Raw genomic sequence first — 20,163 nt, 5'->3', positions numbered from 1 at the left:
TCCAGGAGCTGGATCTTCCTTGGGGCAGAGTGAAGGGATGCATGTTTCTACCTGAACTGGAAGTCGTAGATGTTTGTTCTGGGTGCCTGAGGTGTTTCGATTATTAGCACAAACATTCCTCAAAACAAAGGGCATAATCACCTGAAAGAACAAAACTGGCAACATGCTGATGAGTAAGAATAAGCTTATCCTGCAGATCATTATATAAGAGTAGCCCGGATGACTTGTAGTAAGTTATTGATAGAGTTTTAAAATTGCTCCTTAATTTGCACTCCTATAATATTTATTTCAAATTTTTCACATTTTAAGTAAGAAATATACCAAATTCTTGTGCTAACTCTTGATCAATTGTATTTTCACTATGCACTGTAAATATATTGATAAAGGTCAATACTGTACCCATTTATTTAATATTTATTTGCCCTATTTATTGAACTTATTTATATGGTGCAGGCTGCAGAACCTGTACCTAAGGAACTTCCGTGCGTAGTGTGAAAAATTCCCATTGTTTTACTTTTGTAAACCATCACATCTGAGATCTTGTGAAATTGTGTTTGTGAAGAAGGGCCTGTAATCAGAAGATTTTTTTTAAAAGAAAGATCTGAATTATATGAACCTCCCAATGATAAATTATAGCAGCCAAAAAATTGCATTGGTTAATGTTCAGTATTATCAATTGTAGCTAGATTAATCAGTCACGTATAACAACAACAAATGTGTTTGTATTCGTTAGAATGCTTTCAACCCAAATAGGTTTTGTATGTCTTAGAACAAATGATATAGGAAGAGCAAGGTTGAACAGGGCACATACTTGTTCAATAATGTCAGTTGGTATCTGATTCTTCTGTCTCCTCTTGCACTGGAGTTGGGGGTTTCACTTAATATTCTTGTACCAGCTCTTTTAATCTTTCTGTGAAAATAAGATATATTCTTCATGACATTAGTCTTCCTAATGCATTTAATTTGTGAGCTTGTAAAACAAAAACGTTCAAAAAAAAATAAACATCCTGACTTGAATTTGAGTTTGCTTTCCATTGATGGTATCTTACTGCCACACATATCTTGCACTCAATTTAAATCCCCCATTTGTCAGAACTTGGTACAGGTTGTCTCCAACTTACTAATGGCGAATTATGTACAGCCCGTAAGTACGAGCGAGCTCTTGGGAGACTGGTGATATGGGTTTGCTGGCTGCTGCGGGGCTACAGACACCTTCAGCTGTGTGGGAACTCGGTTCGTGTCTGCATTTCCAACTTGCGAACTGTTCAGGTTACAAACCGTTCATGAGAACGGAACCCCCCGTATACAGCTAATTTATCATTCAAGGTAGACTACTACCATCAGGAATACTTCTCTGAGTTGCATGAGTCAGTGGTAACACTGTCAGCTGAGTCAGGAATTGGTGGTTCCAGTTTCACTCTTGAGACTTCAGCACCAGCTGACCCTGTCACAATACTGAAGGTGTCATCTTTCAGGTGAGATGTCAACCCCAAAGCACCATATCTGCTACCGATTCCCAATACTGCCGTTCACTTTAAGCATATTCAGACCCTATTTTAGTATCAACCTTTAAGGTCACAAAGAAATGTATTAATCGAAATGCAACATAACAATCTATAATGATATCAGACCAAACTAGTCATGCATTTATTGAAAGACCCTATAATAAAAATCAAAGGCATCAGCCCCAACTCAATAGTTTACATTCCAACATGTATGGGGTAAGAAATGCTCCGAGTTAAAATAGCACAGAGAAGAATCTGGCATCAATACGTTAAATATGCTGATGGGAACAACATGGATTGAAATTTCCACCCTGGTTTTGCTGTGATATGGAATTTCCCAGTTGAGCTAGCCCAGTTTCTAATCCTGCATGGACACTGCAAAACACTTCATGAAATTGTTATCACTGTTGATTGTTATTTTGCTTTTGGAGGCAAATGAAGGTTAAATTACTAAGTTCAACATCTGACTGTCCTGATGCAGGGTCTCAACCTGAACCCTCGACCATCCCTCTGCCTCCACAGATGCAGCAAGACCCACTGAGTTCCTCCAGCAGCTTGTTTTTGTTCCACATTACAGCATCTGCATTCTATTGTTTCTCTGTCTGACTGTTCAGTTTCATTTTAGAATTTTTTGTTAGTTTTTTTCAGAAACGATATGAATTTCAGATTCAACGCCGACCGAAGATAGGAAACAGTGAGAATGTATTCCAAGAGCAACAACAACAATAAGAGCGACAATGATTTGAGCATAGTTGAAAATGTTCCATGGTTTTTGCATTTATCAAACATTAAAAACAATGCCAAGCCACACATGGAGAATTTGGAAGAGAAGGCAAATGCACTGTCAAAGGGGTAGTTTTAAAGAATGTCTTGAAAAAGAAAGAGAGAGAGAGAGACAAAGAGTTTCAGGAGGGAATTCCAGAGGTCCTGGTCATAGTATCCAGAGCTTAAAGCCACAGCCACCAATAACACAGTGATTACATTGGAGAATATGCAAAACTCCAGAATTGGAGGAGTGCAGGTAACTTCGAGGCTGTGGGCTGAAGAGTCACAGACCTGTGCCTCATTGGTCCTGTGAAGTGCCCTTTGTGATTTGTTGGCCAAACTCTCACAGAAAAAAAACAGATTATTTACACTTTAATCATTTTGATAGTGTTAATGGTGATAATTTTGTTGCTCAGTTCTTTGCAGATTTTCATTGTTAAAACAGATTCTCACCAATGTAAATTGTTTCAAACAGTTAATTCCAGACATCAGTGAGATCTGGTGAGCAATTGCAGTAAGTGAACTTGAGTAATAGACAATCAGAAACAAGGTTTGTTATCACTGACTTATATGTTGCAAAATTTGTTGTTTTGCAGCAGCAGTACAGTGCAAAGACATAAATTTACCATAAATGACAAAATAAATAGATTGTGCAAAAAAATGAATAACAAGGTAGTGTCAATGGGTTCATGGACCGTTCAGAAATCTGATGGCGGAGGGGAAGAAGCTGTTCCTAAATCACTGAGTGTGGGTCTTCAGGCTCCTGTACCTCCTCCCCGGTGGTAGTAACGAGAAGGGGGCATGTCCCGGATGGTGAGGGTCCTTGGTGATGGATGCCACCTTCTTGAGGCACCGCCTCAAATAAAGGACATAATTTGATTGCTGGAAACATGAAGCAAAAGCAGAGGTAGCTGGACATGAAAGCTTAGGGCTGCAGGATGAAAAAAGACTGACATTCACTTAGCTCACATTCTATTATCCTTGTTGTCACAGGATGCAGTGATAAGGGAGAGGCCAGTTGATCACAAAAATCCATTTCCATCAGTTATCTGGACAGCTCAGATAGGGCATGAGAGAAAGTAAAGCTTTGAGAACAACAGATTCAAAGTCATTTTTTTTTTACTCTATCGAGTGTTAAAATTTACAACTTGAATTCCTCAAAGACAGTATCCCAAAATATTACTTGTTTTAAAAGTACACAGAGGCGATCAGACAATGATTAACATTTTGAATGTTACATCCTGCCCTGAATAGTGAAACTCTCAAAAATATTATGCTCTCTCTGCCAGTGTCTCACTCACTATGCCATTGAGATAGGTTGTTAAGCACATTAAATAAAGATGAATAAACTCATAATTAATAAGAATTTTTCATTCATAGGATTGAATAGAACAATTGTTCTTTTTTTGTGGCTTTTACTGTTGAGGTAGAGTTTAAGTTATTTTCCTTTCCCCTCACTTGGATTCCTCTTAACAACATACTGTCCTTACCAGAGAAGGCAGGTGCGGCAGCCTGCAAAAAGACCTCAACCGTTTGGGTGTGAAGTTAAGATGTGCAAGAGTCAATGCTCTTCCCATGTGCTGAACAGAGGTCCACCCAATGCAATAGGTGAGTTGTTAAACTCATAAGAAGATGTTGATGGACATGGCAAGTGATTTGTTGCAGTGTTATCATTATATAAGTCAGCTGCACTTAAAGCCTGAAGTGCAATTTGCTGCTCAAGGGCAATTTTGCGTAAAAATTCTTGAGGCCGTAAAAATGTTTCTTTTCTTGAATGGATCTGAACCATAATCATAGACAAAAGCTGAAGCCCTGCTTGCCCCCAGGGTATCTTGTTGGCACTTAAATCCATTGTGTCCTTGCATATCCCCTCCAACCGCAATTTTCAATTTGTACTTACTGTGTGCTATTTACAAAGTGGAATCAACTGTTTTCCAAGGTCAATTGTCCCTCAGAAATCAGTTGGAGAATTGAAGCATCAGTAGTGCGGCATTTGACTTGATTCCCAGTCAAGCAAGTGATTTGAATCTGAAAATGTAAAGTGTTTCCCTGCTGTTTTTTTTTGTGTGGTGTTGTTAGACAGCAGGGCCCCAGGAGTGAAATAAAGTGGCCATAAACACGTTTTTTCACATCATTTCTGCTTGATTATCTTGTCAAAGTGACACTGTTGAACAGAATTATAAAAATATGGATACGGGAAGACTGTGATCTGAATTAAGCTGCATTGGTGTTAGAAGAGACAAAGTATATGGGAGCTGAGTCGTTCTGAGTAAGATGTTCCTGAATCACACTAATATTACTGCCAAGTGGACAGGGTAGTGGAGTTAAAATAAACTGAAGCCTTTAGTCTAACAAGAGAGAAAGAGAGTCTGATGCTTACAGATATAATTAATATTACTTCACCCTATGTTGTTTTAGTCACCTATTCTCAGTCCTATAAAATGTTACTCATGGGGAATTCAACTTCCCCATTCTACTAAGAATTTTCATATATTTAAGAGGTACTGCCGTGCAATGAGGCAATACTCCAGTTTAAATTTTGCCTGTTATAACATTGCAAATTTAAACTCAGTGTACTGTGATCACAGGTGTCTCATCCTCACTAATCTTGGTGAAAATTGGTGGGTCAAGTGAGGCCTTTCCATCCAATAGCTACACTATTGGAATGGAGAGGTGACCCTCCAGTCTTATTTAGCTAAGATCACTCACTGGGCTGGGTCAGGCCTGCACTTGCTGCCCTTGTCACTCCCACCATTGCACTAACTTTTTCCAGCATTGCTCTTCCAAGAGAACTTGAGGCTTGATTGGTTGTGCCTCTGAAGATCAGAGACATTTAAGAACATTCCAAAAGGATTAAAATAATCTATAAATTATAATTATAATTATAAACTATAAATAGATTTTGCAAAAAAAAGACTAATGAGGTAGTGTCAGTGGGTTCATGGACCGTTCAGAAATCCGATGGCGGAGGGGAAGAGGCTATTCCTGAATCATTGAGTGTGGGTGTTCAGGCTCCTGTACCTCCTCCCCAATGGTAGTAACGAGAAGAGGGCATGTGAGGGTGGTGAGGGTCCTTAGTGATTACTTAATGATTAGTCCTTACTTAGTCCTTAGTGAGGAACAAAAAAAATGCAAAAACATTTAGTAAAAATACCTTTCAGTTCCAAAAATTAAACCTCTGAACTGGGAGGTAATCTACAGTTAACCACATTAATGGGTATAGAGTCACACATCAGGTAGATTAGGTAAGGATGGCAGATTTCTTTCCCTGAAGGACATTAGTGAGAGGCACGATGTTGATTTTTTTCAAATTTGTTGGAAAATGTGCTTTTGTAAAATAGAAATATAAAAATATGGATATTGAGGAACCAAGACTTAGAAGCGAGAAAGTGTATGGAAACTGAGGCATTCTGAGCAGGATGCTTTTGACCCTTTCTCCATTCTTTCTGTTACCTCTGATATACCATCTCACACCAGACCAACATAACCTCCCCGTTCTGTCTTCCTACCTATCCCTTGCTCTGGTATCCCCTGCTGACCCCTCTATGAGACCATCAGCACATCAATCCCTTTTATTCTTAGCTGCCACGCTAGGCAGATGAACCTTTAGTACAGATGAGAACATTCCATTCCAGTGCCTCTGATATAGTTTATTAAACAACTTGATATATCTGGGACAATGATAGAGTTACACAGCATAGAAACAGGTCCTTCAGCCCATCAAGTCCATGCCAAACATTGAGCACCTATTGAAACTAATCACACTTTTATTCTCCCCATGTTCCCATTAATTCTGCCTGCCTCAAGATTCAACCACTCCCCTACAGTGCCCAATTAATCTACCGATCTTTTGGGATGTGGGGGGAAACCAGAGCACACAAAGCAAACCCATGTGGTTACAGGGAGAACATAGAAGCTCCAGACAGAGAGCACCAGAGATCAGATTGAGCCCAGATCATTGGAGTTGTGAGACAGCAACTTTGCTGGCTGCCCCACTGTGGTATCGAAAGATAACGAAATGATCTCACTTTTTTTGAGGAAACCAACTCTGAGAAACATTCTTCCAAATAGGCTTTGTATACTGAATACACATCACAAGTTAAGATAAGATTTCTTAATTAGTCACATATACATCGAACCACACAGTGAAATGCATTTTCTTTTAGTAGAATGTTCTGCAGGTAGCCTGCAAGTGTCGCCACGCTTCTGGTGCCAATATGTCGCCTTCTTGAGGCACCGTCTCTTGAAGATGTCCTCGATGGCGGGGAGAGGTGTGCCTGTGATGGAGCTGGCTGAGTCTACAACCCTCTGCAGCCTCTTTCGATCCTGTGCATTGGAGCCTCCATACCAGGCGGTGATGTAACCAGTCAGAATGCTCTCCACCATATATGCAAGAGTCTTTGGTGACATACCAAATCTCCTCAAACTCCTAATGAAGTAGAGCTGCTGGCGTAACTCCTTCAAGATTGCTCCATTCCCTGTATATTCATGTGCCTATCTAACAGTCTCCTAAGCACCACTACCATATCTGCTTCCACCATTCCCTCAGCAGCCCGTTCCAGGCACCTGCCATTCTCTGTATAAAAAAACTTGCCCCACACATCTCTTTTAAACTTTTCCCCTCTCAGCTTAAATGTATGGCCTCCAGTACTTGACATTTCTATACTGAGAAAAAGATTCTGACTGTCTATCTCTGCCTCTTAAAATCTTATAAACTTCTATTAGGTCTCCCTTCAGCCTTCAACGCTCCAGAAAAAACAGCCCAAGTTGGTCCAACCTCTCCTTATAGCTCATACCCTCTAATCCAGGCAGCCACCTGGTAAACCTCTTCTGCACCATTTCCAAAGCTTCCATGGTCTTCCTGTAACGGGGTGAACAGAATTGCACACAATTCTCCAAGTGCAGCCTAACCAAAGCTTTATATACCTGTAACATGACTTGTTACTTATACTCAATGCCCCAAACAATGAAGGCAGGCATGCCATATGCCTTGTTTACCACCTATCTAATTGCTTACCACTTTCAGTTAGCTATGGAAATCGACCCCAAGATCCCTCTGTACATCGATGCTGTTAAGGATCCTGTCATCAACTGTGTACATTCCCCTTACATTAGCCCTGCCAAAGTGTAACATCTAAAATTTGCTTGGATTAACCTCTGTCTGCCAAATTTTTTTGCGCATAACTACATTTTGTTGTATCATTTGACAGCCCTCTACATTGTCCACAAATCCACCAATATTTGTGTCTTCTGCAAACTTACTAACCCACCCATTGACATTTTTATCCAAGTTATTTACATATATCACAAACAACAGAGGTCCCAGCGCCAATCTCTGCGGAACACTACAGGAAAACAACTCCAGCCAGAATAACACACTTCCACCACTACTCTCTGTCTTCTATGGGCAAGCCAATTCTGAATCCAAGCTACCAAGTCAACACAGATCCCATGCATCTTAACCTTCTGGATCAGCCTACCATGAGGGACCTTCTCAGGATTCACAGGAGTCTAAGGACTTAGTAGGGATGTTGCATGTTTTCCAAGGAGGCTTTGAGCACATCCTTGAATCTCTTCTTATGTCTGCCTGGTAATCTCTACATGTGACAAAGCTAAATAACAAATATTTGTCCTAGTATTATAAGTGCAATTTTCTAAAAAGTTACGAGACCACGGTGTGTCACTGGCAATGTCAGCGTTTATTGTCCACCCATAATTGTCTCTAAAATGAGAAGACTGGGTCTATAGTCTCATATTGTGTAGATGGGGTAAGGATGGCAGAATTCCTTCCCTTCGTTAATGTGCCTTTGAATACTAATCCTCATTTATTAGCATTGTGTCATCTAAGATATTGCTAATGTATAATTTTGCCTGATAATGATTGCAACTTAAAAAGGGCATGAGATAGTTGTACGATGATTAATAATGAATTTTTGGCATCATGTATGAACATGCTATCTACACTCCAGAACCTCATCAATGTGTTACAATTTTGCAAGAATGACCGAAGTCTGTTGGTCTTGTTGGAACTAATAAGTGACCATATTAAACCTACTCATCAACTTGTCAGCCTAACTCTGTTTTGAAATCGCATGGTAATGTAACGGTTAGCATAAAGCTTTACAGCGCCAATGACCCAGGTTCAATTCCGGCCACTACCTGTAAGGAGTTTTTACGTTCTCCCTATGTCTGCGCGGGTTTCCTCCAGGTGCTCTGGTTTTCTCTCACATTCCAAAGACGTACAGGTGAGGAAGTTGTGGGCGTGCTATGTTGGTGTTGGAAACGTGGCGACACTTGCGGGCTGCCCCCAGAACACTCTACGCAAAAGGTGCATTTCACTGTGTGTTGTGATGTACATGTGACTAATAAAGATATCTTATCTTAAGGACAAGATGGCCTACTACTGCTCTTACTTCTGGTTTTCTTCTATTCTCCAATGACTGTTGTCCTTATAAACTGACCTTGTGGCTGGTACAAGCTTGTATGTTAAACCATACCTGTGCTTTTTGCGTAACAGTCATTATGTTTCAAAGCAACCTATTGTTTGAGATTTTTTTAAGCAATTGATGAAAAACAAGGTAAGCTTCTAATGCAGCAACTGTCATCAGGAACTGGGTCCTTCATGCCTTTTGCCATTGAGGTAAAGTGTCTAGCATGAATTCAAAAGTAAGATACTGCAAATGATGGATACTGGAAATAAAAATGAGAAAGCTGGAAACACTCCGCAGTTCAGGCAGCATCTGTGGAGAGAGAAACAGAGTTAATGACTCAGGTCGGTGACCATTCATTGGAGTCTTGATAAAACATCGACTGCAGTAAAGGATGAAGTGGAACTGCGGACCAGGACAGATTTGAGGTAGAACGAATTGACGCTGTTATAGAAAGATGTAAGGAGCGTGCATTTATTGATTCATTAACTAGGGGTCTTAGTATGCAATGAGAATAATGATTCAAGAAACGCTGAATATCTGCAACTTATCTGTTGTCATGGTTTTTCTTTCTGAAATGGAATTTCAACTTGTTTTGTTTCATTTCTCATTGTTTCTTTTCCTTACAATGTGAAATGAAGCCACTTTGGCCCACTGAGTCTATGCTGGCTCCTAGCGCAATCCCATTCCCCCTACTCATTTTCCATGTCACCTGTTCTCCCCACATTCCCATCAACTACTCAACTACACACTCAGGGCAATCTACACTAATCAATTCACCTACCAACCCACAGCCTTTGGGTTGTGGGAGAAAACCAGAGCATCCAGGGGGAATGCACAGGATGACAGGGAGAACATGCACACTCCACACAGACTGCAGCAGAGATCAGGACTGAACCCACGTCAATAGAATCAGGAAGCATTTATTCTTTTAAAACCTTGCTCTCCATGACCATATATGCTGCCCGATATGCCGTACAGACCACTCCAGTTGGAATCCATGCCCAGAGGTGTTCACAGGAGAGAGATGCTGCTGCAAAAGCAAGTTTTGATAGATAGCTTTTCACAAACAGGAAGGGAAACAGAAAGTAATGAGGGGGTGAACAAAGTAAAAGAAACAAATGGAAATCCCATTGGAAAGAGGAGAGCTTCTTCAAGGTAGGCATTCCTAGAAGTGAAGTAGCAGTGAATTAAAGAGTGATCCAAAACCAAAATACTGAAAATCAGTACTCAAAGAGAAAGTGCTGGAAATACTCAGCAGGTCAGACAGCATCCATGAAGAGAGAGTTAACCTTTCAAGTCAATGACCCTTTGTTAAACAGAAATATTAACTCTGTTTCTCCCTCCACAGATAGTGCTTGATGTGTTATTTCCAGCACTTTCTTATTATTTTATTGCCGCAAACTTCTACCCTACAACCCCCCCCCCCGCCCCCCGCCCCCCCCCCCACCTTCCAACACTCAAAAGAGGCAACATTGTAAGCCATTGACACCAGTTTTGATTGTACAACAATAACTTCTGGAAGTCAAGAGAAGATGAGCAAGGGCAACACAGCTCATCTGGTCTGCCTCTACCAATGGTATTGGTAATTGGTTTACTGAGATAAAGTGAAAAGCCTTTGTTTGCATGCCATCCAGACACTTCATTCCATATCTAAATACACTGAGGTAATAAAAAGGAAAACAGAATTCAGAATATGGTGTTTCAGTTACAGACAAAGTGCAGTACAGGTAGACAAGTAAAGTGCAAGGGCTATGATGAGGTAGATTGGGAGATCAAGAGTTCATAAAGCTGGCTAATTATTTTTTATATCAAATATATACTTTATTCACAATACATTCATTGTAGCATGAAATCAATATGTTCTATTATAATACGGCAATATTACTCCTTCTTAAACAATACACCTCTGAAGGTATTGGTTTATTATTGTCACATGTACCAGGATACAGTGAAAAGCTTTTGTTTTGCATGCCAACCAGACAGATTATGCCATACATAAGTACATTGAGGTAGCAATTAATAAACTGAATGCAGAATATAGAGGAGAAACAAAGGACTGCAGATGCTGTAATCTAGATGAAAAACATGATGATGCTGGAGGAACTCAGCAGGCCAGGCAGCATCTGTGGAGAAAAGCAGGCAGTCAACGTTTCGGGTCAGGGTCCTTCTTCAGGACTGAAGATAGGAAAAGGGGAAGCCCAATATATAGGAGGGAAAAGCAGAGCAGTGCAGAGCAGAGCAGGGCCTCCTCTACATTGATGAGACCAAACACAGACTAGGTGAGTGTTTCACAGAACACCTGCGCTCTGTCCGTAACCGCGACCTGCATCTCCCCATTGCCAGTCACTTCAACTCTCCCTCCCACACTATCACAGATATGTCAGTCCTCAGCCTCCTCCACTGCCAGAAGAATCCCAAGCGCAAACTGGAGGAACAGCGCCTCATTTTCCATCTTGGAACCTTGCAGCCTAATGGCATGAACATGTAGATCTACGCTCCCCTCCTCCCCCACACCAGCCAATCACTATCTCTTACCTGCGTCTGCCTATCACCTCCCTGTGCCCACCCCGCTTCCCTTCTTTTGGCCACCTACCACTGCTCTGCTTTTCCCTCCTATACATATATTGGGCTTCCCCTTTTCCTATCTTCAGTCCTGAAGAAAGGTCCTGACTGGAAACATTGACCGCCTGCTTTTCTCCGTGGATGCTGCCTGGCCTGCTGAGTTCCTCCAGCATCATCGTGTTTTTCATGCAGAATATAGTGTTAAAATTACAGAAAAAGTGCAGTGCAGGTAGACAAATAAAGTCAAAGGGCCACAATGAGTTAGACTGGGAGATCAAGAATCCATCTCTTGGCGCTGAGAGGTCCGTTTAAGAGTCTGATAACAGTGGGATAGAAGCTGTCCTTGAACCTGGTGGTATATGTTCTAAAGCTTTCGTATTTGGGGGGGGGGGGGGGGGAGAAGAGAGAACGACCGAGGTGGGTGGGGTTATTGATTATGTCGGCTGCTTTCCCGAGGCAGCGGGAAGTGTAGACAGTCAGTGGAGGAGAAGTCTGGTTTGCGTGATGGACTTGGGCTGCGTTCACAACTCCGCAACTTGCCAGAACAGCCGTTCGAGACTCAGAAGTGTTCAGCCACTGTTTGTGACTGTGGCTTATGAATCAAGTATTTCCTCCCCCCCTACTCCAGCAGGGTGACAAGGGCTGGTAAACAAGGATGAGCCGGGCTGCTTTAAATAGCCAGAGGAGAGGCAGGGCAAAGGCAGGCATGGCTAAACTTGGTCAGCACACGTAGGAGCTTTGCATTGCTCATAGATCAGATTTTACAGATGACAACTGGTGGCGTGCTCGCCTCCCAGCCAAGTATAAAGCCCGGGGCGCAGAGCTGAGAAGAGCACGTTAAGAGTATCGAGGCATGGCTGAAGGTCAGGTCCCGTTCTCCTGCCAGATACCGGGCAGGCACAGAACCAGCAGGGACCCCTTCCGAGAACCTCGGTTCCTGGACGAGGAGTTCGGCATGTCGGCTTTCCCCGACCACTTCACGGCCGGTTGGCCCGACTGGGCTCGCCCCAGGCTCACCTCAACCTGGCCCGGACCCCTGAGGTCGTCCTTTAACGGGACGGCCCGCGAAGCCCCATCCACTTGCAGCCCGTCGCCGCCTCAGTACACGGCTCGCTACATGGGATATCCCGAGACCAGGAGTCCGCCCAGTCTCAGCCCCGGGGAGCCCTGGAAGGTGTGTGTTAACGTGCAAAGTTTCGCCCCCGAGGAGCTCACCATCAAAACCAAGGACGGCTTCGTGGAGATATCAGGTAGGTCGGGGGTTGGGAGGGGAGACCCCTCCATTCCTTTCTCCTAGGACCACCATTCGTGGACAGCTCCAGCACTGAAGCTGACCTGTGCCCGGACGGGTTAACGCGCCACCCCTCTCCACCCTATGCCCTTCCTAGCCTGCTGAGTACTTCTAAAGTTGTATCTTCCTTCGCTGACTGTTAATAGCAGAAGTTATTACTGGTTGAGATTGCTGCTTTTTAGAAAGTTCACTGCCAGCCAAAGTAAGAATTGTTTGCAAGATTGGTCAATACACACTGGATTATTTGAGGGTATTTTCCATTGGGGTATGTTGACTTTGAGGAAATCTAAACATGATTTTTTTTTGACAAAAGTAGTTTAAAAAATATCCTTGCTCATTTTCATAGGCGTGGACCTAGCCCCATTGAAGGCCACATAAGGAAGATCCCAGAAGGGTGTGTGGTGTAATGTTAGAGGGGTGAGCTGTGCATTTGAGAATGTTCGATGTTGAAATATGGGTGGGGTGAACTAGATGCTGTTCCAGTGTCCAGGGGTTCAGGGGGCAGGGCAGGGCCCCAAGAGGCATCCTGGTGAAGGTGGAACATATAAAACATTGGCCAAATGACAGCAGAGAACATAGCCCCAATCCTGGAACAAAGTAGTAAAAGTGGAAGTGCTGATATTGAATAAATTTGACTGGGTTGAGATCATATGGCAGTTGATACACTTTCTTGACTTCTCCCTTTTACATCATTCTAAGGAAAACACGAAGAAAAGCAAGAAGAAGGAGGAATAGTCTCCAAAAACTTCACCAAAAAAATCCAGTAAGTAGCAACCACAATTTATTAGCAGGAAGAGTTAAAACTTTGTGTAAATTTAAAGGAAGAATTTATTTGTTCAGTCTATGTGTCAGCACCCTTTGAGTTTTAAAGTTTTCATTCTTGGTCCAAATTGAGCCTTGGCCAGAAAAGAGAGAGTGTGTTCATGAACTTGAGATTCCCTGCCTGCGTCTCCCTACCTTATTTGGTGAGTGAATCAGCAGGACTGTCATTGAAGAAAATCACATAGTGTGGGCACAGTAATGTCTCTACTTTGTTAAAATCTAAGCTCAGACTGGAAGGTCGTGTGGCAGGAGAGACCATCAGGTCCCACTGCATCTACAATTGTCCTTTCAAAATATTACTAGATCCATCTGCTTCTATAAACCCTTAAGGCCCCTTTTAGGTCCTTAACTCTTCTTAACATTGACACTGTTGATATTTACTTTATCCACATTAGCAGTAAGAGTTAAGATGAACTAAGAGTTAACTTGTCTCTAATACTTCTCTGTACTTTTTATTGAAACATTTAAATCAATTTATTTTAAATGTACTGATGGATTTGTTAAAATATCACTAGAGGATGCTCAAACAAAAACTATTATGTTGTTATTGTAGGTTCTAATCCAAGAATATGTAGACAATAATGCAAAAACGCTTCTTTGAAATTGATGGACAACTTCAAAATTGGCAGAGTGAACAATCGATTTTATAACATTGGATCAAATACTCCAATTTTTTGGAACTTAATTCCGACAGCAAAAGCTGTTTACAAAACCTTAAAGATTAGATCAATGAGCAAAGTTTATTTTCTTTTTACTGCAAATAATGAACAGAGCAAATACTTACTCCAAAATTGGGTAATTTTTAAAGTCAAAATGAGTAAGTGTCACTTTTTAAAATCTGTGACTTTGTGGATTTGTGAGGATTAAAACAGAGGTGTAGAATGTTTGTGTTTATTATCTTGTGGAGAGCGACTAAGATCCATGAAAATCAATTAAATATGGGATAAGATCTTTTACTTAACAATGGACTGATTTAATAGCTGAGCACAGTAGTCTGTTAACACTGGCTTTGACACAAATATAGTAGAGATTATGTCTTAGCATTTGCCATATGTTGTGTTTATGTCACACATCAGGCCATAAATTAAAATAATTAATAACAAATTTAAATGAGCAATGTATTAGCATGTGTGTACAGATGATCCCACGCCCATGAAATGCAGTAAGGTGTGACAGTCCATTTTTAAATCATAGTTCTGCTTGCCAGAAAACAGAAAGGTTTGTTCAACTTTTCTTCACTAACGTAATAGACCCTTGAGAAAAATTGTTGATTTTCTCTTTGTAAATTGCTGACTAATGAACTGCCATCCCATTGTAAACTCTATTTTACCAGAGGAGATTTAATATATAATATAAAACATTCAGCATATAAATAATTGGCTGCTGTCAAGATAATTGATAGCATTTTAAACCTTTTCTTTCTGAATAGTAAACCTATTAATCTCTGGAAAAGCATTTATAAAAGATGCCCTGTCATCACAAAAAAGTCAAATTGACAAGCCATGTATGTTTGGGTAATGTGAAAGTCAGGAGATCCATGTATAAAATTGACTTCACAGCCATGTTAGGTGCAACTGAGCATCAACAAGATTTAGGTAACAATACTGCATACTTCAAAGCAAAACAAGATTCAAACTATTTTTCACTTTGACTGTAAATCCATTAAACCATCTATGAGTGTTTTCTTGGTAATCTCTGCTCATATGGTCACTGTCCCAGTAACATAAGTTTCTCCTTATCACTGTAGTTTCTGATCATTTGTGTCAACCAGGTACCTCTTGGAACCATCTACTGCCTTCTTCCCCCTGATGTCTCAACCCCAATACTTGTTGTCTCACATAACTCAAAGAAAAAGGTGTGGGAAAATTGCTTTGTACATTTTTTTGACAATCCCATTTGACTTTCTGTGTCTCCCCTAGCTATAACATTTTCCAGGGAATCTCCCTGTCTGTGCAGTTTTATTGGTCTGCCAGTCCCTTCAGTAAGTTACAGAAGACCAGGAGAACCTCTGTACAATTTCAAAGCATCTATTTCAATAGCTAAGTAGTACAGTAAGTTGTACCCAAAGGTATGCTGCCTCCAAGCATGGGTATTAGTGACTGGACTTCTAATCAAAATGGATCAACGGATTGTACCGAAACTGGTGTGAAGATGAAAACATTTTACTGTACGACATTCAAACATCAAGGCTTTCTGGAAACAAAACACTTCCAAGTCTCCCTTAAATACTTGTATGTAAAAACTTTTGCTTTGAACATACCTAGTCCTATCTCAGACCTAATTGTTAGTCTTCTGTTTAATGTATTGTTTCACAGAATTTTTTTTATATATTTCAGATTTGAGCATGTTTAAGCAGGACTGGGGTTCACAAAATAAATGGGAATTTAGTCAACACAGATGAGAAAGTGACATTAAATAGAGATCCTCAGCAGTTTATTCCTAATCTCGTGCACCCACACTGTTCATTAATAATATGGAGGTGAATACTCCTAACAATAATATAACATTTGATTGAGATACCAAGCAGACAAGCATAGTCCTGATTTATAAGCATTCAGAAGGATTAAGCATACAGTCTAGAAAATGGTAGATGGATTTCAATATGGATGCAAGTTTTAAAAGAACTTTCATTGATATAGAGCCTGTCATATCCTTGTCAGGATGCCCCAAATTGTTTAACAGTTAATGAAATATTTTTGAAAGGTAATCACATTGTAAATTAAGTAACATAGTAATCAATTTGCATATAGTAAGCACCCACAAGCTGCAGTATTGTGCAAGCAAAATGCATTGGGACGTGTGCTAAGGGATGGAATGTGACACTGAACATTCACCAGAAGTATCCAATGAAAGTGATAAGTGAAACTGAGTGATTACAGCTAGCTAGTCAGCTTTTGGTTAAGTTTGATGGATAAACATACTGCAGGATGTTGGGTATGACTCCATTCAAGGTAATGCCATTGGATCTTTTACAGCCATCTGACTTGCCTCAGTTTCATAACAGTTTCATAAGGCAGGGCACTCTGACAATGTACCAGACCCCAACTCTGCATTAGTCTATTAGCCACTATTTTTATGAGTGGGGTTTCAACCTACAAACCTTTGACCTGTAGGCCAGCATATAACCAACTAGTCATTATAATTTCAATAAACATTAGAGGTGATTCAAAGGGTGATTCTGAAACTAATGCCACCTCAGCATCCTCTGTGATTTCATTAGCAGTTTTTTATCTGTATTATGAGAACTTAACAGGTGAGCTTTAAATTATACTAAAGGGGCATCTTACTCAGTCGGTAAGTTAGTTTGCCTTTTTCCCCAGAACTGACAGCAGTTCAAAAGCCACTGGCCATTCAACAGGGATGCTTTCACTGCTGGATTTTCCTGACAAATTTAATTTCTTAATAAGTACCTGGGATTGGTTGCTTGAAGTAGACACCAGTCAGCATCATATTCAATTGCAGTTTATCACACAGTGTCCCCTCTCAGTTGGCTGCTGCTCCTGATGAAATCATTAGATCTACTATTTTTTTAACTTTACCAATGGTATATGAATGCTTGGGACAAAATTAAGTTTAATCCGGTATTTCTCGGGCAAGCTTAAACAATTTTCCATGATGTCGCTGAAAATGCAATTGAAACACTAGAATCATTACAGCACAAAATTGCCATTCAGCCCATCAAGTCTAAACCGACACCTAATATGCATTCTCATCAGCATTTTTTCTGCTGCTCTTTCCCAAAGCCCTGAAAATGATTCTCTCTCAAGTGAACCATAGAACCATACAGCACAAAACAGGCCCTTCGACCCACTGTGTCGTGCCGTCCATCAGACCACCCTCACACTACCTAACCCCTTCCTCCCGCATATCCCTCTATCTCACGTTCCTCCATATGCCTATCCAACAACCTGTTCAATGTATCTGCCTCCACCACCACCCCAGGCAGTGCATTCCATGCACCAACCACTCTTTGGGTGAAAAACCTCCCTCTGACATCTCCCCTGAACCTCCCATCCATAACCTTAAAGCCATGACCTCTCGTCTTGAGTATTGGTGCCCTGGGAAGGAGGCGCTGACTGTCTACTCTATCTATTCCTCTCAATATTTTATATACCTCTATCATGTCTCCTCTCATCCTCCTCCTTTCCAGTGAATAAAGCCCTAGCACCTTAAGCCTCTCCTCATATTCAATACCCTCCAATCCAGGCAGCATCCTGGTAAATCTCCTCTGCACCCTCTCCAATGCCTCCACATCCTTCCTATAATGAGGTGACCAGAACTGAACACAGTACTCTAAATGTGGCCTAACTAGAGTTTTGTAAAGCTGCATCATAACCTCGCGGCTCTTAAACTCAATCCCACGACTTATGAAAGCCAACATCCCATTGGCCTTCTTAACTGCTCTTTCCACCTGTGAGGCAACTTTCAACGAACTGTGAATATGAACCCCCAGATCCCTCTGCTCCTCCACACTACCAAGTACCTTGCCGTTTACCCTGTACTCTGCCCTGGAGTTTGTCCTTCCAAAGTGTACCACCTCACACTTCTCCGGATTGAACTCCATCTGCCACTTGTCAGCCCAGCTCTGCATCCTATCAATATCCCTCTGTAAGCTCCGACAGCCCTCCACACTATCCACAACACCGCCTATCTTAGTGTCGTCCACAAACTTACTAACCCAGCCCTCCACCCCCTCATCTAAGTCATCTATAAATATCACAAAAAGTAGAGGTCCCAGAACCGATCCCTGCGGGACACCACTAGTCACTGCCTTCCAATCCGAGGGCACTCCTTCCACCACAACCCTCTGCTTTCTACATGCAAGCCAATTCCTAATCCACACAGCCAAGCTTCCTTGGCTTTGCCAATTCTTTGTTGGAAACCCTGACTGACTCTTTTCCCATTGTCCCTGCAAGCAGTAAGTTGCAGATCATAAAATAACAATATTTCTTCATGTCTCCCTTATATTTATTGCCCAAAACCTTAACCCTTTCCCCATTGTCCTTGAACTTCATCAATGGGAATAGATTCTCTCCATTTATTCTGCCTAAAACAGTCTTGATCTTTTACACCTGAATCAAAGACTCTGGAACAAAATTATATTCTGAATGGATTAAGCATAAAATGCCAAAGCGTTGACTTTTAATTAGGTCAGGAATGTGTGGTGTGAAAGCCTTGCTCAATGTTATATTATTTCTCTGCTTCTCTAGGTTGCCCATCGAAGTCAACCCTGTCACAGTTTTTGCATCCTTGTCTCCTGAAGGAGTCTTAATCATTGAAGCCCCCCCTGCAAGACCACCTTGTTATTACTATGGGGATGACAACATGAGCATCGATGCAGAAGAAAATGGATTGAGAGGCCAAGAGCAGACTGTTTCTTAATCTTAACCGACTATGAAATTACCTGTCAAATATAAAACCTGCCAAAGAAAACAGGGTTATTACTTTTATACGAGGCAACAAAGACTGTATATAAATCATTGTTTGTTTACTTTGATACTTCTAGATAGTCTTACAGAAGATATTGATCTGTTTTGGTCTATTTTGTATATGAGAAGACTGTATATTGACTGTTGGTTTTCCTGCACAATAGCATGTATTTTATATGCTGGAAATGGGAGACAGTTTCAATACCGATCTTTCTGTAAAGAGTCTTTAATTGTTGATTTTGAATAAAATCTAGATTTAAAAAATCCTTGCTTTTGTTTTTGTTGCTGTGACAAAATTCTGAGAATTCTTTCCACTTAATGGCATTAAAAAGGGGGATTTGATACATTGGGTGGGATGCAGGGTTACTGGACTCTAAATGGAGACTGGTAGAGTGGAAGTCTTATCTGCCAGGAAAGTTACGATGAAATGAGTTTGGACAGTTTCAGTTTGGATCCCAGTGAGCACTGGACAAGAGAACAAAACTAACGTCAACATTAATCGGTACCAGACTGATACAGTATTTGACACATATTTTGTAATATGAAAATTGTCACACCAGTCTATAGAAAGTGTGCCTCTGGAGTTTGGGAATTTTATATGGAGCCTTTTAGGAGCCACTCAAAGCCTTTCAGAAGCATAATCCTATGGCAATGGTCCTTGAATCAAGATGGAGGTAATAGGGGGTGAGGGAAGACTTGCTCAAAGAGGTGGGTTTAAGGAACGCAGCACCTTCAGTTACATATCTCCTTTCATAGCCTCACATTGTCCCAGAATGCCTTACAGCCAGTGAATTGCTTTGAAAAAGTTTCATCACTGTTTAAGAAGCAGCATTTTCGCAAGCAATGTGATTTTGATAAGGTAATCCAGCTTTCCATGGTACAGGCAAGGTAAGCAGGTGGGGGTGGAGAGATATGGACCATGTGCAGACAGATGGGGTGAGTTTAAATTGCCATCATGATTGGCACAGACATGGTGGGCCAAAGGGCCTGTTCCTGTGCTGTACTGTGTTCTATGATACTTATTGAATTTACTAGGACACTGAGATTTTAATATTTTAAACCCCAGATGTTCCTGTATTTGGTTTTGCTCAGCTCATTGCCAATTTTAGCTCTCCTCCTCTTCCCACACTTCTGAAGGCTGACACTTTGACAGCACAATACAATTCCTCTGTAGCTTGGTAAACTCTGCTCCTCAGACAGAGACAAGGCAGTCTGCACACTGTTCATGAGGTAGAGGAGAGACATCACTATGGCTATTGAGGGTGATTGTTGTTAGCATTGAACGAAGTTTTAGATAAAGTTGATCTATCAAAGAGGAGAGTTTTTTGGAGCAAATTACGTTTCGATATTCCAAAAGA

General features: G+C 41.2%; 1 protein-coding gene across 1 annotated transcript; it reads left to right on the top strand.

Moving 5' to 3' along the window:
- Positions 1–12,043: 12,043 nt before the first annotated feature.
- On the top strand, positions 12,044–18,873 carry hspb8 (heat shock protein b8). The gene is made up of 3 exons (XM_052032298.1): positions 12,044–12,513; positions 13,254–13,317; positions 18,587–18,873. Exons 1-3 carry the CDS (start codon positions 12,117–12,119, stop codon positions 18,756–18,758), a joined length of 633 nt encoding a protein of 210 aa, XP_051888258.1. The 5' UTR covers positions 12,044–12,116; the 3' UTR covers positions 18,759–18,873.
- Positions 18,874–20,163: the final 1,290 nt, after the last annotated feature.

Source organism: Pristis pectinata, chromosome 17 (assembly GCF_009764475.1).
Source record: "Pristis pectinata isolate sPriPec2 chromosome 17, sPriPec2.1.pri, whole genome shotgun sequence".
Taxonomy (NCBI): Eukaryota; Metazoa; Chordata; class Chondrichthyes; order Rhinopristiformes; family Pristidae; genus Pristis; species Pristis pectinata.
The sequence above is the reverse complement of the archived record's forward strand: the minus strand, read 5'-3'. Positions and strand labels throughout refer to the sequence as shown.